Below are 17,050 nucleotides of genomic sequence, written 5' to 3'. Positions count from 1 at the left end.
CTAGAAATAATTTTAAATGGTCATTGTTTTTCCTGAAAAAGATTATTTAAATTAAAAACAAAACAAAACAAAAAAACCCACTTCCTTCAATGTTGAATATCTGAAGTTTTAAACAAATAATGATTGCAGTCTTTCTCTCTCACCTCCTGTATCTAGCAGTAAATGAAAAAAAAAATGGCAAAGAGATAAAGCTTCAAAGATATCTTGTTTTGAGAGCATGCATATTGTGGAACAAAATGTAAATGAAATTAAAAAAAAAAATGGGGAGAAAACACTCATGAGCCCTACCTGTAGTTGCTAGAATTGCCCAGCAGTGAAAAGGGCAGCTTATATCTGTTTTCACTAAAGTAAAGCCAAATGCAGTGATTTCTTCCTTTTCTTACCATCCCACCTCCTCCTGTGGCTGGGTGCTAATATCCACTTCTGTTAAATGGGTGCATTAATTATGTCAGCAATGTAATTTTAGCCCAAGTGCATGCGTTCAGACAGTTTCTTTGGTCAGCATTCACGCTCCACAACCAGAAGGGCGTGATTTCCCCCCAAAACTTAAATCACTTGAGATGAGTTGGGTGTTATCTTCAAGGTTGCAAATTGCTTGTTTGCTCCTCCAGCTGGAGCTCTTAATTCAGAACAATTAGCATGCCATTTAAAACAGAAACAAAGCATATGGAGGTAATCCCAGGGAAAAGAGCCTGTTTGGTTTGGGGAGCCCCAGCACATTGCCTGGCATTTGCAGAACCGACTGCTTGGCTCCAGTTTGTCTTTCTTTTGACATCCCAGCTGAACTGGTGGGCATCATGGGGAGTGATATGGATACCTAGAAGCTTCCCCCCAAAAAAACATTGAGCACTAAGTTGAGTGATGCTTTCTATCAAAGCAAGAACCAACTTGGTCTCTCCACTGGACTAGAAATAAAGTGTTCATTGTTGGGACAAATTCACCATTGAGACAGTATTGTCACCACTGTGTCTAGCCCTAAAATATTGCATATTGACCACACCTGTGAATACTAGAATAGTGCCCAGCTTGCTTGACTAAACCCCTTTGCAGTGCTACAAAATGCCACTCCAGCTCCCTCCTTCAAACCTTTTTGCAGCATCATTACAGGTACCTGCTATCTACTTGCTCAGGTTCCTTTTTTTGATGCAGGTGAATGACAAAAGTGTAAATCTGGAAATAAACCCCCCAAACTCTTCAGTGGCGAGTGAGCTCAACCCGTTTAATGAATTTCTGTGCCAAGAAACGAAGAGGTGAGCTACTTGCTTTTGTGCAAGGACATAAAGCACTTTGTTAACACTTTATTACATGAGACTGTGTAAAATATTGCTACACTGGAAGATGCTGCATTTTTGCAGTCTGGTGGCAGCTCTTGGGACAGTGCCTGCCTGCTTGCCTTCCTTCCTTCCTTCTTTCCATGCCTCCATCTTTTTTGTTCATGTGGCTCACACTATAATTGTACAAAATTTGATTAAAAGCACTCAATAATTTGTTTTTCATGTGAAAAAGAAAAAAAAATCCAAATATTTTCCCTCAAGTCTTTGAAGGAATCAGCATTGCCCAACATGTATTGTATCACAGGAGTTTTTCTGATTCCCCCACAAATGATCCGTACATCTTCCCGATGTGCTTTTCTGCCCTAAAGCTGGCACTAGGGTTTTCGAGAAGTCCTGCAGCCTGAATTCCCCCAGACCTGTAGACAGTCAGGCTGTGAAAGCCACGCAGGTTGTCTTTAAGAGCTTTTCTGCAAACCCTTTCCTGCTATTCCCTGTCTGAGGATGGATGGAGGCAACATCGGCAAATCTGAATAACTAATCAGAGTCCTCATTAACCCCCCGCAGAGATGCTCAAACATTCACTTTGCTGTTTGTGAAGCAGAAAAAAAAAGGGGGGGGGCAGAGGGGAGAACAAAAAACAAAACAAAAAAAAACCACCCTGCATTAAAATTGATGTGTTATTAATCCCACTGTTCCAGACCTCATGGGCACCGAATTTTCCTCCATCTCGCCTGAGGCTGAACAGTATGGTGCCACTTCTGCAGGGCACTTTGACTTTCCATTATTTATCGGTGTGATGCTTTTGTTCCCCATGCCCAGATGTGCACACGTGCACAGGGGGTGGTTTCCAGTACTTCCATACGTGCCCCCCCCAGGATAATGCAAATCGCCTATAGAGGGGCTGGGCTCTGCTGGTAGACTCAGCTGGCTCATATCCTGGACTGCGTCTCACCATGGTGCTGGGTGCCATGGCTTCACTGTTGTGCAAGTGCAGAAATATTGCATGCATCTTAGCATGTTTTAAATCTTTTTGCTCTCTTTACCATCTGAGCAATGAAACAGGTTAGGCCTCATCAGGTTTAGCCTGTGGATCTGGGGAGGTGGAAGGATGAAAATGCCATATTGCTCTTTGCGCCTTCAAGCGTCCCCACCTTGCAGCTCTGAACCATGTTCGGAGGCTGCTGAAGTTAGAATAGAAATTGCACAGCTGGGAAAAAAACACACAAATCAAAGGTTTTTTTGCAATGCTCCTCATTCCAGATTGCACTGGCTGTTGGAGCTGCATGACTGTGCTTGGGGAGCCATGATCACCCCTTGGGTAAGGCTGGAGCTCCTAAAAGAGTAAACCTGAAATTTGAGCTTTTATACTGTTTTGCACGTATACAGGGTTTCTCTGGTTTTCACCACGGATGTAGAGTTTGGGGCCGGCACAGCTTGCAACAGACTCCTAAGTGTAGAGTGGGTAATAAAAATAATTCAGCAAAGCATTATTAGGGGGACTTCACCGTTTGTTATTTTCACTCAGGTCAAAGGAGCTGGTATTAAATTTGTTAAAAACCAATAGCTGCAATTAAACAGCACCGACCTGCTGACATTGGAAGCATTGTGATCTGCTCACCCTGGAAGCAAGGCAACTTGCCAGAAAACATCTTCAGTCAGAGCTTAAAAACCCTAGATTTTTTGCAAAAATCCTGGAATATTTTTTTTCTAACTAAATATCATCTTAATTAGCATTTCCTTACCCTTATTTAGATGTTTATTAACAGAGATGCTCTAGCGGACCATTTGTTTGCAGCCTGGGTACAGGCTGAGGTCCTGGGATTCTGATACCTGACCTGGGATCCCATCTCCGCTGTTGTATGTCATTCAGGTTGGGAAGATGGGGATTTAGGGTGTTTGGGGGATTGCCATTGATGCAATCCATGCAATGACATGATGCAGTCATATTATTGCCATTGACAGGTGTCTCATTTGTAACCCTCCTGCGGATGCTCCGTGTGACAGTGGGTACCCACGACACCGTGTGTCTCAGCAGCTTGTGTTGCCTGCAGTGAAACATCTTGGAGAGGCATCCCCTCCATTCCTCCTGCATCAGGAGGACTTCAAAGGCCTCTGCTAAACTTCAAAGGATGCGTTTTGAAGTTGCTGAAAGTGTGTGCTGGCTGAAAAAGACTTATCTCCCTTTGCAAGGGTGTTTGGAGAAATGTTGCTGGTGGGGTTGGCTATTTGCGCTCTTTGTGACAGGGACAAAAATTGCATCTTTTGTGCAGAAACTACACAAACACTGTGTTTATGTCCTGTCAGTGCAGGTACATGCAGCATCCGAGAGCTCAGCCCTGATCACCTCCAAAGAAGAAAATCTGCATCGCTGGGGACTGCAGAGTCTGCCATAGCTATTTTAGCACTAGCAAAGCCCTATTTATCTGCTCCTTTTCTTCCAGTTCTCATGTTTTGTTCCTGCAGCAAGCCCAGATGACAAAAGTCTCTCCCATGGGAGGAAAAAAGACTCTACAGGGATGACAGATTGCTGCAAAATACAAAGTTTTTGTAACATTGTCAGGACAAATCCAAAGCAGGTCAAGTCCTGGGTCCTTGACAGGTATTTGGCGTCAGCCCTTGCATGCTCTTCCAAGGCACGAGCCCATTGGTTTTTTATTTCTGATCGTAAATATCCTTAATGATATTTAAGCTGCTGTTGCAGTTGGAGAGTTTGGGAACTCAAGACCCATCTGAGTGTTTAGCATAGCCCAGATTAAGTCTCTAAACCTTTTGGCAGGACTTACACGTGCCTGAGGAGTCAAGAGGCTTCTTGCCCTTTCTGCTCCTTCACCAAGGTTTCCATGTTTGGAGGTTTTGGGTCCAATTTCTGGATGGAAGAAGAAGGTTTTGCAGCAAGAGCGGACTCAGAACTGTGTGCTCAAACAATAGTGTTGGGAAGTCAGATGGTGTTTTGGGAGGTTGGGTGGAGAAATCACATGCGTGATACTGAAACACACTGTACAAACAGCTATTTTGCATTATCACTGTTGGGCTGTTTCTGCCTGGTTTTGCCTTGAAATCACCCACTTGCTTCCAACATCTGGAGGCCTCAATGTCGCCGAGTTTTCTGGGAATGGCACTTTCTGTGAGACCTTCCCCATGGCCCCTCCTCTTCTGTACCCTTGGCTGCAATCGTGGATACGGTGTGTGAAGGCATGAAAAAGTGAGTGCTGTTATTACAGGGGACTTGGGGTAGAATTACAACCAGAGGGAATGGCTGTCGTGATTCTCCCACCAGGCGAGGTGCGGCTTTCTGCCGGTGACGTGTTGAAGATGCGTACCGCAGGCATGTGGTGCAGACTGGAGGAGCTCCCCAGTGGTGGTGTGTGGCACGGTAGATGTACTGGGTGGATCCTGAGGATCTGAGGAGTGCTCCACCAGGTGATACACACCCAGTGCATATATCAGATGTATACTGGAGGTCCGAGGAGTTCTCTAGAGGTGATGTGTATTGAGGCACATATATCAGATGTACATTCAGGATCTGAGCACTGGTAGATCAAGGGATGCTAGACATATGTTGGTGATCTGAGGAGCTCTGTACCAGGTAACATATATCGAGGCAGACAGACGTATTGAAGATCTGAGGAGCTTTCCAGAGGTGGTGTGTATCAAGGGATGCAGATGTTTAATGGAGATTTGAGGAGCTTTGTAGAGGTGTTATATATAGCATGGTAGATGTATTTGACATACATTGGAGATTTGAGGAGCTCTCTAGTGGTGATGGATATGGTACATACTGGGACATGTATCAGATATATATTGGACATTTTAGGAGCTCCAGACCTGTGGCATGTATCATAGATGTATATATCAGACATATATTGGACATCTGAGGAGCTCTCTAGAGGTGATTTATATCAAGGTAGATATATCAGACATATATTGGAGATCTTAGGTGATATTTATCACCTAAGATAGAGGTAATATCTAGAGGTGATGTATATCTGTGTATATATCTCAGAGATCTGAGGAGTTTTGTCTCCTACTGCCTGGTTTTGCCTTGAAATAACCCACTTGCTTCCAGTATCTGTTGGAGGCCTCGATGTTGTCCAGGTTTCCAGGAATGGCACTTTGCTCACTTTTTTTTTTTCAGAAAACACGCAAAAGGCATTCATGGCCACGCCAGTCATTACTCAGTCCAACTTTTTGTCTGACATGCACAAGGTTTTAGGCAACACATATCTTTTTCTTGATTTTGGTGGGTCTCTGGTTACTGTCTTGCCAAGGACTAGCACCAATTTGCCAAATTTTAAGTTGCCCTTACAGACCTTCTCCTGTGTTGTTGTTTTTCCCTTTCCCTTTCCCTTTCCCTTTCCCTTTCCCTTTCCCTTTCCCTTTCCCTTTCCCTTTCCCTTTCCCTTTCCCTTTCCCTTTCCCTTTCCCTTTCCCTTTCCCTTTCCCTTTCCCTTTCCCTTTCCCTTTCCCTTTCCCTTTCCCTTTCCCTTTCCCTTTTCTTTTTTCTTTTTTCTTTTTTCTTTTTTCTTTTTTCTTTTTTCTTTTTTCTTTTTTCTTTTTTCTTTTTTCTTTTCCTTTTTTAATTTTTTTTTCCTTTTTCTTTTCTTTTTTTTTTGACATGGGAAGCACTGCAGAGAGGGAGATCTGTGAAGGCATTTAGTGAGATAATTAAAGCTGAACTGAGAAATACAGTAATTTGCAGACATGCTTAAGTGGGTTAGGCAGCTAAATCCCATTTAGGCACGGAAATTTTGCCACTTGATCTGGTTGGATGGACCTAGAAATCCCAATCTCAGCCTCCTTAAAAACCAGATCCTTGGGAGATGCAGCATCATCTCTAACATTTGTATGGACTTTTGCTTATTAAATAACCTCTTGATCCAGCTCTCCTTGTTTTTGAATTAATGTTTTTTTCCTAATTCACGCTGTCTGAGCTGGAGTGTAAAAGGCATATTTACACTCAAGCAATGATTATAATTAACCCCAGGGATGGTGACAGCCAGTGCAAAACAGGGGCATGGCCAACAGCAGCAGCAGCTTCACAGCTTTTCCCCTATTTTCTCCATTTCAGACCCAGATCGTACTGCTAATCCACTGTGAGATCCCGTGCCGGGGGTTTGCCACCAGTGAGGAGCAGCAAGGGACAGGACAGGACATACTGGCAGATATTCCTTTGTGGATATACTGGCAACAAGCACGTCTTCATTTTCCAGACACATCTTGGTTCGCCCCCTAAAACTCTGATTTATTTTTGTCCTTCCTTGGAGATGTCCAGAGCTGCCTGGGCATGTCCCTGGGGTCTGATCTAGCTCAGCCACTGGCCCAGCTTTCCCAGGGGGGAAAGCTTTTCCAAGGGGCTATTCCCACCTGTATTTTCCTTGGTTCTGCTTTCTGCCCCGTCCTGCAAAAAACATGCTATAAGAGCAGACTTGCCTATCGACGATGGCCACGGTGGCTTCACTGATGATGCCAAAGGACCTAGCACAGAAAGCTTCATCCTCTGCTTAATGTTTAATCTTTTCATTTCATTGTTTTCTTTCAGTATTCAATATTTCACTGTTTACTTTCGCAGGTCGTGACCCATACCCAGAAGTCTTGCTTTTGGGGCTGGGGGAGAACACCTGAAGGACAGCAGCTCCCTGAGCACCCCCCAAACGGTAAAGTGGCTTCATTTTATATTAATTGGGCAATGATATGTATTAATTGACTGGGACATGGTGAGTTGTGACCTCAGTGGGGCTTTATTTGGGGGATTTCTGCTCTTTTCTGGTACCCCTGTAATTAAGTTGCCTCTTCCCTTCTTCCATGAGCATTTAGAGGGGGATTATATATTTTTGCTGAGTTTTCTGTTATTTATTTATTTTAGAAATCAGGCAGTGCAGGGAATCTTGCTTTAAAGCTCAAGTATTGAGAACACGTTGTTAAAAGCCATAAAGCCATGGCTAGCCTAGAGTAAAACACAGATTTCTGTGTAAAAATACCCAAAATATGGGTGTTATCACTGCAAAATATTGGCAGATCAGTAGGATATGGAGAAATGGTCACCAGTTAAAAATAACTTAAACACAGAGCTTAAAATAAGATGTACATGAAACCAAGGGTCTCACAGTTCTTTAGTCAGCCCCAATCACTAAAATTAGGGCTTGACGGAGTGACAAATGTGTTTGCTCTGTGCCAAAACTGTAAGCACCCGGAGGGTGACAAAGAAAATAAATCTTGGTTGGCTGCAACTTTCCTCCTAACGGAGCAAAGAGAAATCTTTGGTCGTTAACAAAATAGACTGAAAACGGAGGTGCTCCTTTTGAGTTGTGTAAATGTCCTGGAAAGGTGCTTTATCTCTTCCTAAATCAGTGAAGATTAGAGTGGGAGCATCTCAGGGGAAAACCCCAAAGCTATTTCTGTTCTTCCAGCTCAAAGTGAAGCTTTACTTGGTTTGCTGCATGGCAGAGCACAGTGCAAGACCTTTGGCTTCTTTTCTTTGAGTTTTGCCTACTCTGACAGCACTTTTAATAAATGGCAGCCAATAATGGCAGGACTATTTTCCCTGGACTGCCCTTTTACCCCCAGTTTTCACCAGTGACCTTCCCTCGGCCAAAAAAATGGCATTAAGTGTGTGATGAAGTGGCTGAATTTCTCATAATTCCAGATCAGATGTGGGTTTGCCCCATTTCTATTAAAGGTGCAGGTTGGGTTGACCTTGAAAACGCTTCTCTGGTTAATAATGAGGGCTTGGGGTCACCACATGGACTTCTTTTGGGGGCGATCCTCCATGCCTTGATGCTGTTTTTGCAATGAGCATTTTGATGTGAGCTGCCTGGTGCTTATAGGGCTCAGTGCCCTACAGTGTGCTTTGGGGACGTTGGGTTGCTCCTCTGGAGGAAGCCAAGGCTATGGAAAACATGAGCACATGCCCATGGAGGACACAGCCTGGCCTCCAGCAAGGAGGCCAGACCCAATATATGCAGCAGACTGTGGCGAGGGCATGCAGACATATCGCACTGAAGGTACGGAAAGACATGATGCTGAGCGCATGCTTCGATACCTTCTGGAGCAGAAGGCTGATGTTGCTCTCGGCAGTTAATGATAGAAATTATCTACTCCAAAACCACCTTCTGAGACGGTGTTTCCCCTTGGCCCCCATGCTTTCCAGGCACAACCCCTTTTCCACTTTCCTCCTGAAGCCTGCACAACTGTAGAGATGCAGCTCTGAGGCCAGGTTGTGCCTTTTTTCACTGTACAAAAAAAAAATGGCACATTTCACACCCTAAACACTTCGCAGTCTTGTTTTGTACACATTTCATTTATTGGGCTGAGTTCAAACCAGGCTTTTTTCATATGCTATCTCACATATTTTGGGGTCTACCATTTAGAGTAAATGGAGAAGAGACTGTATTAAATATCAAACATGCTTAAAGGAGCTCAAAACTATTTGTAACTCCCTAGTTAGCTGGAGACTGTATAAATCACCATGTCATGTCTCAAACTGCTCTTATGTCATGAAGGCTGGAAATATGGGGAAAGAAAAGCTTTCAAATGGGCAAATGAAAGATATTTAAATTGGGGCAATTAATCTAGTGGCTCACATCACAATCATTGATGTCTGGGTTGAGTTTCAGTAGCAGAAGCTGCAATGTATTGGTTCTGGGACATGGACAGCACTCTGCTGATGCCAGAAAGCCTGGAATTTCTTTTTGTCAAGGAAAACCTCACTGTGTCTTGTGGTCTGGAGAGCCATTTCTCATCAGGAATTATACAGTTACCAAAAAAAAAAAAAAGTAAAAATCCACACCCATTTCCATGGGGGAGGCAAGACAGGGAGAAGACGGAGAGCTGCAGGAGAGGGATGTGAAGCAGAAACTCAGCGAGTTGGGAGCTCTGATTTATCTGCCATATGGGAAAGAAGAAAACAGCCGGCTCCAAAGGGATTTCTTTCCCTCTCCCAAAGGGAAAATTCACAAGCGTGTTAGCAGAATTTAGTAAGAAACAAGGCAGCTTTGAGTGAGGAAAGGGTTTTATAGGTGTGCCATAGCATTACGCTGCTTTTGGTGCTTTCCACAACCAGGGAAATCTCTGCTTTGGTTCCTGTGCATGTCTCGCCGCCCGCATTTCTGAAGTCAGGGTAGGTGGGCTGTTTTAATCCAATTCCTGCAATCTGACCAAAAAGTGGGTTTCCACTGGCATTTACTCATTGTAATCATTCACAGAGGTGTTGTGAGATTTGTGTGAAAACTGCAAGCATGGACACCCCAAAAAGGTGTTACTACAAACTGCACTGTCACTCACGGGATGTTTACGGGCTGCAGCAATGGTTGCAAAAAGCCATTGCCTGTTATCTGCTCCTGACTGCGTAGTTTGTGGTCAGATCTTTGCCAGGATCTTTGGAGCATCAGGGTTGGCTTTTGCACCAGTGCTGGTATGATCCATGCTTTGCAATGTTTGCGCCGGCTGAGAAATTGGTGATGGACTGCAGGATGGAAAAATGTAGCTGACAGTTAAACTTCTGCTGAACAGGATTAACTTTGACCTCCAAAAAGCTTTGTGACAAGGTCTGAACCTGGCTGGGACTTTGGGGTGAAACCTTCCCATTTTGGGACTGGTGTGGGATCAAAATTTGGTGTTTGGGTGCTGGAAATGTGGCTGCGGAGCAGTTCCTCTGTCATGGGATTAGCAGGTTGCAGTCAAAAGTGAAGTGTGCAAGGCAAGTTTTGAAAGCATCGGGCAAGATTTTGATCATAGATTATTCACAGTTAATTGCTTGCAGCGAAGAACTGTTAGAAAATTAATTCGCTCCCTATTTTTGTTAATACTCTCCAAGTAATCAGAACCTTTTACCGGACAATTCATGTCCGGCAAGAAGAAGTGTGCGCATTTTTGGGATCATCAGCTACATTTCACTTCAAAGGCTTTCAATTTGCCCTCCGAAAAAAACTCTCAATCTGCTCTTTTGGGAACTTTTGCTGGGCTAGGGGCTGTATTGCCCAAAATTCAAGTATTTTCATGTTACTTTGAAGAAGCCTCTTTGATGTTTCCCTGTGCCAGCTTTTTTTGGAAGGTGCTTTAATGGTCTCCCTCTATAAAAGTAACACTTTAAAATGTGTGTAGGTATCTCAGCTCTCCACTTGAAAAAAGAACAAAGTTGTTTAATGCTGCCGTTCAAGGTACATTAACCTTGTCTACTAAAGCTCTGACTGGCTCTTGCAGGTTTTATTCTTGTGTTTATGTTGCAGAGATATCCCTGGAGCATTTTAGTCGGCAGCGGGGATGGGTATCTTCGGAGAGAAGAGAAATATTTAGCAGTAATTGTTGTTCTCATCAGAAATGCACCACAGCAGCTCCCCCCTCCCACACCTACTCCTTTCCATGCAGCTGGAGCTGGGGGCGATTTGCAAATGCAAAACATTCTTTTCCCCGCCAGGGGAGAGATTTCCCATCCTGTGGGGAAGTCAGTTGGTTTTCGGCAAGTGTTTTTTGGCATCCCCAGCAGTGCAGCGTGTCCCTCTCCCTTTTACTGGTGCTTACGTATCAGTCAATAACTTTTCTAAGAGAAGAAAAGGAGTTTATCATGAAGAAATACCAAATCCCAACCTTCTTTAGACCATGGCAACAGCGGAAGCCCAGGCTTGGTTTGTCATTTTTTTTTGCTTTGGGAAATAACTCAATAATGGGATGTCAGGAATATTTCAAAGGTCAGCATTTAAAATATATTATATATATATCTATATATGTATTTGCTGGCCTAGTGCTATTTCTGGCACATATCTGTAATGAGGCATCATGCAAGCCCACTTGGTACAGAGGAATCATGAGAATCAACTAAGAATGGGTAATATCTTGAAAAATGTGTTTGTTCCCCATTTTTGACCATTTAATACCATCAGGTGTGTTTTTAGTGAGCTCAGGGTGGCAGTAGGGGGTTACTTTAACAGCTTGTGAAAAGATGGTGTTCATCTGCAGCTGGAAACTTTTGCTTTCAGGGAGATAGGTGAATTTTGACAATGAAGGTTGGCGGCAGGGGGAGGTTCAGACAGCAGATAGAAATTCAGTGTTCGGGGGTGGAGAGTCGCTCCCGATTCACTTTACAGGCAAGCAGAGGGATGCTGTCACCCGCAGAGGGTGAACCTGTCCTCGCTCGTGCTTCAGAGCAAGATGTATAGTTCTCTGGAGGTTCCTCTCCCTTCCTGTCAGCCGTATTTCTTCATTTTAACTTTTATATACACATATAATGAATGCATATATCATAAACATCAGCATGCGTAACCCCTCTGTGAAGACAGTGGCATAAAAAACTTGTAGCCCCTTGCGGAGCATGACTAACACACCATCGTTGCGAACCTCCAGTTTAAACACCTTTTAGAAAGGTAATCTTCCACTAATACACTGAAATACCTTCCTGTGGCTGGAAAAACACAGTCAAGTGCCTTGAATAATTTTGCAACTTTGGGAAGAGAAAGGGAAATGCATGAAAACCTGGCTTTATGGTTTTCCACTTTGAATCCTCACTTATGAATCACATGCTGCAGGGGAGAAGCTGTTGAATTAGCTGGAAAAAATGATCCCTACTTTCCATTGGTTTGGAAACAACAGTTGTATCTTGCAAAGCTAATATTAATGTTATCCACAGAAAATGGTAACGTGGAATCCAACATGGTTTTTTTCACATTCGGTGCTATTTCTAATACAGTTTTATAGCAATTCTGCTAATCGCGCAGGTCAGGGATTATTTCCTCTTCACCTCCAGGATGGCAGACGACTGTTGGCGATACTCGGATTTTTTTAAACATTTTGAAGCATCAGCGGCCACTGTGAAAAGATGACTTCTCAACTCATTGTAATTATTTTAATTTGAAAGAAGAGATAATATATGGCTGGCAAAAAGCAGCCTATAAATCTTTCTGAGCTGCGACTCTTTTAGGTAGACACAAGCTCTTCGGGAAATACATTTCCAATTCAATGGCAATGTTTCAGTGGTAGCTGAAATATTTTTTATTTCATAAGGAAATTTAGGATACTTTGATCTCAGGTTGCTGCCAAAACCTAAAGTACTGCCCCTTCTGGAAATGAAAAGAGCATTTATTGACTTTATTGCTCAAAAATTCTCTGCTCCACATGATGCCCTGTGAGGGGGCTGCAATTACTCCTGCCCTCGTCGGCTCCCTGAAAATTCACTGATCGCCCAAGATGTGACCATTTGCTTGAGCTGGTCTGCAAGGTGTTGGTAGGGTTGGGTGTTGCTCTGTGCATCCTCCCGTTTCTCTTTTCGTCATCTGGATGACTATAGCAAAGAGCTCACTCACTTAAAATCATTTGGGGGGGTGGAAGATGTTAAAAAAATAAGGATTAATGCATAGTATAGCAGCTTTTGAACCGTCCCTGTGCTTAGAAGAAGCGCCTCGCTGCCAGTAAATCTTTGGGGCTGCAGGAAAGTGCTGACAGCTTTGCACTGTTATCCCAAGATTCATGGCTGGGGGCTCCCACACAAGGCACCCGTCCGGCACTTCCCGTGGGCGCCAGCCACTTCCCCGGATATTTACGGCACCCAAGTGCATTTGTTTCCCTGAGATAAATATACCGCTATCAGCAACAGCTGTCTCTCATTTTTATCCCCTTTTATATTTGGCTATAAGTCCTATTCTCCAAACAAATCAACGCCCTTAAAGCCTCAAAGAACGGCTTGATTTAGTGAGCAGGTTAGATGATATTCAGCAATTAAATTGGGCTCCGGACTGCCACCTTCTGGGAATATATTCAGCCAAAAAGCCCGCACCCTGTAATAAATTGCGGCCTGCTAAAGGTAGGCTTGCTCCAAGCATGAACAATAGATGCTAAGCAGGGTTTTTCCCCCAAAATATCCGTCTCTGGGTGTGTGTTCTATTTTTTTAGCCTCCCACCAAGATGTCTGGACTGGCAGAATGCTGAGCTCTTTGCTTTTCTCCCGGCTGCAGCTATTTCTGGTGAGGCCATTTCCCCCAGGGGCTTTTGCACTGCCTCTTGAGGATGGGGATGCTTGAGCCGCAAACCGAATTTTAACATCTGACCCCACAGATTCTAAGCTGCAAGGAGCCGATAATTTTGCTAGAGGAAAAAAAGATAAAAAGCATCATTTCAGGACTTAGACTCAATGATCCTCATGTGTCCTCTCCAACTCAGGAGATTCTATGATTCTAGGGTTTTAATCCCATAAATACAATAGCCGCCTTCAAGATGTTTGTGTCATGCAAGGACCCCACTCTGCCTTCCCAATGCACAGCATTTTGGGTGTGCTCTCCTAATAAGCTATTCGTGGGGCACCATACTAGTGCAAAGTGTGTGATAAGTAATTACACATTGCTTTTTTTTTTTTTTAATTATTCATTCAAAACAATAAGGGTGGTTGACACTTGTGCCATGTAGACAGCACTCAGCTTTCCACATGGGCATGGCCACCTGTGCTCTTGGTGCCCTGTGGTTCCTATAAAGCCCAAAGCCTCATGAAGAAGACTAGAATATTGCAGATCTACCGCTGAATGACTGTGGGGACTGATCTGAAGACTCCAAACCCACCTCTGCTCTTGTGCCCTGGGTGAGAACATTTCTTCCCGCAGGTCAGCGTTGCACTGGAGAAGCAGCTCTATCGCTACTTACTGGTAGATCCGTTGGCAATATCAGAGGACTTTGCATGGGGCTCCTCTCCAGACGAGAAGCCAGCACAGCTCAATGACAGGCAGAGCGACCAGGCGAAGCCTTTGAGAGATATCATCTCTGACAAAAATGAGCTGTGCCTTGTTTTGCAGGGAGAAATGCACCTTTGGAAGCTCTGGGGAGATTTCGCCAGGTGGCTTTGTGAATTTGCTCAATACAGAGCTCAGAGCCTCAGAGAGGACCCAGGATGGTGGTGGGTTGCTTTTTTTTTTTTTTTTAGGTTGGTTGGCTTGTTGTTTGCTTGCTTGTTTATTTATTTATTTATTTTAGCAAGTTTATTGGCTTGATTTTTGAAGCCACCCTCCATCTGCAACCAAATCATAAGAAAAGAGGCATTTCTGAGCAAAGACCTGCTTCTTTGGTTGCTCTTGGCCATCAGGTCTACCTTGGAGATAGTGTCCAGCCAAAAGCTCCTCTGCATATTTGTCCCGTCCCAGTGTCTCTCTTCTTTGCCCGTTGCCATGGGGCCTGAAGATACCTCCAAAAAAACTCTGTTCCATCCTCTCCCCCCCCCCCCCCCCCCCGCCAAATAGGTATGCATTTGCAGAAAGAACGGCAACTTCAGGAGAGGTTGAGGGGAGAGCATATCTCAGCCTGCCCCTGGCTTCAGGAATGTCCATTTGGGGTGTGCAACCCTGTGCAATCAGGATTCTCTCCCTAGCTCAAATCAAGCAAGGATTTGAATCTACTTTCCTCATTTCTGTGTGTTCAATTGCCATGGGGTCAGTCAACTCAACATAAGAGGCAACTGGGTTGGTCAACCCAACATCGGATACTCAACATAAGTTGAGTGTGCAATGGGTTGAGCATACAGCATTACTCCATGGCGGCAAAAGGCGAAGAGACATCATTTTTTAGGTTGTTCTTTTTTTTGGTATGTAGTTTCAGGAAAGAGAAGACTTTGCATTTTTGACTTCCCTTCCCGCTTCCCAAAAGGAGGAATAACTGGAAAAGGGAATGGAAGTCTCCATATAGGCACATAGCTATAGGAGTAAGGGGTGGAAAGCAAAGCCCTGGATGCACCGGGGTTCACATGGGGGAAATCACAATGAGCTCCACTAATTGCAGCCATCATTTCCAAGAGCTCTGCTCTCACCTGGCCACTCCCCAGGGAAGGTCACCTCACCAATAGCCCTCTTCACTTTGCCCTGGAGGCATTTCTCATCCAAAATCGCAGATCTCAATGAATCATCAAGTTAAGGGTCATCAAGTCATCTTGTGTTTGTTCCAGGGACTAGCTGGGGGAGCACTGTGTGCTCATGTGAGGGATGTTACCTCTCCTTTCTGTCTTTTTTTTTTTCCTTTTGGGAGGGTTTGGGGAACAGTTTTCCCCTTAATCCAGCAGCATTTCTCTTGCCCTCAGGTTCTCGATGTGACTCCCACCCAGGATGCACCATGTCTCCCCGGCACCGGCTCTGACGATGATGGCCACCCAGACGGTGCCCCCTCCTCCCTACCAAGACACCCCACAGGTGAGTGTCCCCCAGCACCTGTGCCCCCCCAAAAAACTCTCTGTAACCCCCAGCCCAGCTCATCTTCCCATGCATTATTTACCCTGCCTTGCTAAATATGATCAGTATAAAATATTTCATCCCAAACTCTTCATTTTGGAGACTGGCAAAAATGAAACCCCTCTCACTGCATCCCAGGTTGCAGTATTAAAGGATCTGGGGAAAACCCCCTTGTGTTTTTGTTGTTGTTGTTTCTTCCCCCATTTTTTGCCTCATTTTGGGGTTGCAGGGTTTTCTTGGTGGCATTCTTGGGGTGTGCGTCTTGCCTCTGTTGATGCAATGAGTGCCCCCGTCCAGTCCAGTCTCCCAGTGCAGTGTCAATATTTTGCAGTAAAGTGTCTTTTGAGGCAATTTGAATGGCATTTTGATTGATTTTACGGCACTTTTGGCAATCCGTCTCAGGGAAAAAAAGACTTCATCTACAATGTTGCTCCAAGGGGTCAAATAACCTCCTTTCCAAGCGTCATTACAGAGTTAGCTATTATAAGAACAGGAATTTGTTCCAAGAGAAACTCAGACGGAGCACCCCAATGTGCTGGATGTGGGGATTTGGGCTTTACTGAGGTCAGATTTTGGGGACGGTCCCACTCCTCACAGCCTACTGCAAACTTTTTGGGGGTAAATCCATATTTCTGATTTGGGGTGCAGTGACCATCTGCAGAGACTGAACGTGAATGATCTGGATGAAGCACTGAACTGGCACCATGTTTAAGGCAGTTTTTTAGGGCTTTTATGGGAAATCATTATTTTTTCCCCATTTTGAAAGGGGCATTTGCTGCAAAGCATGGCCCTGCTGCGTTTCTCCACCATTTGTATCCCGGTGTTGCTGCAAAAACAGAAAATCCCCCCCAGGAAAAAAAATAGAGACCGTTCTCTGCAAGTAAAATAAATAAATTGCTGCCTTGCCGTGAGTTTTACGCTCCCCCGAAGCCACCCGGGCCTCCTTTCTGCTTGTCTCCTTCGGTGGGAAAAGGTCACTTTTGCAAATGACGCCTCGGTGGGGCTTTTATGGCTCCTCCAACTTCTGTGTCATCATTTGCTCGCTCCACTGCTCCGCTCGGAGCTTCTTTTTTTTTTCTTTCCCACTTTCTCCTATTTTTTTAGTGCCTCTCTGTCGAAACGCAGTGCCTTTCTCGCTTACGCAGCAGGGAGCAGGGACACCGATTTAGTCCTAATGGGCAATTTAAGGGACTTTTAAAATAGCCGAGCTTTTCCATGGCATCCTACAGAGACATCCCCTATACCTTTCCCTGTCCCTTCTGCGCCCCCGTTTTCTTTTAAAATGTTGCATATGGGGGCCCTTGGGACCGTTGCCATCCAAACACCTTCTTTTTTATCCTATTGAGGGGGTTGCTCAAGCATTTTTTCTTCGTTTTCGGGAATTTAGAGGAAATGCTGCTGTGAAGAGCACTTTGTGTTGTTTTTTTGTTTGTTTGTTTTGCTTTGTTTTGTTTTTCCTGTATGCTGTGGCTGCTGTGATCTCTTCACCTGAAAATGGAAGGATTTGGTATTTCTTGGTTTTGGAAAAGCAAATTGCATGTTTATTCCTCTTCCCAAAGATGGGGCAGAGATGGGGAGGTCAGTGGTAAA

The 17,050-nt window shown here is 44.4% G+C and overlaps 1 protein-coding gene and 1 long non-coding RNA gene across 11 annotated transcripts in view; one reads left to right on the top strand and one right to left on the bottom strand.

The window, feature by feature from the left end:
* The window catches only part of LOC308182776, a 38,537-nt gene extending 37,293 nt beyond the window's left edge, over positions 1-1,244 (bottom strand). Inside the window, exon 1 of the long non-coding RNA XR_013942072.1 lies at positions 289-1,244. This is a non-coding gene — a long non-coding RNA (uncharacterized lncRNA). The remainder of the gene's footprint in view (positions 1-288) is intronic.
* PKNOX2 (PBX/knotted 1 homeobox 2) overlaps positions 1-17,050 on the top strand; it is an 88,230-nt gene that overhangs the window by 45,082 nt on the left and 26,098 nt on the right. For 4 of the 10 annotated variants that reach the window (XM_080567888.1, XM_080567889.1, XM_080567887.1 and 1 more), the window contains exons 3-4: positions 6,844-6,928; positions 15,313-15,421. In XM_080567888.1, coding sequence (XP_080424014.1) covers positions 15,338-15,421 — 84 coding nt within the window. In that variant the 5' untranslated portion in view covers positions 6,844-6,928; positions 15,313-15,337. Of the gene's footprint in view, positions 1-6,342; positions 6,495-6,843; positions 6,929-14,041; positions 14,143-15,312; positions 15,422-17,050 lie in introns of all 10 variants that reach the window. The other 6 variants (XM_080567895.1, XM_080567890.1, XM_080567894.1 and 3 more) reach the window with 5 other exon arrangements.

Source organism: Anser brachyrhynchus (assembly GCF_964034855.1).
Source record: "Anser brachyrhynchus genome assembly, chromosome: 25".
NCBI classification, from domain to species: Eukaryota; Metazoa; Chordata; class Aves; order Anseriformes; family Anatidae; genus Anser; species Anser brachyrhynchus.
This window is presented reverse-complemented; position numbering and strand designations above follow the sequence as displayed.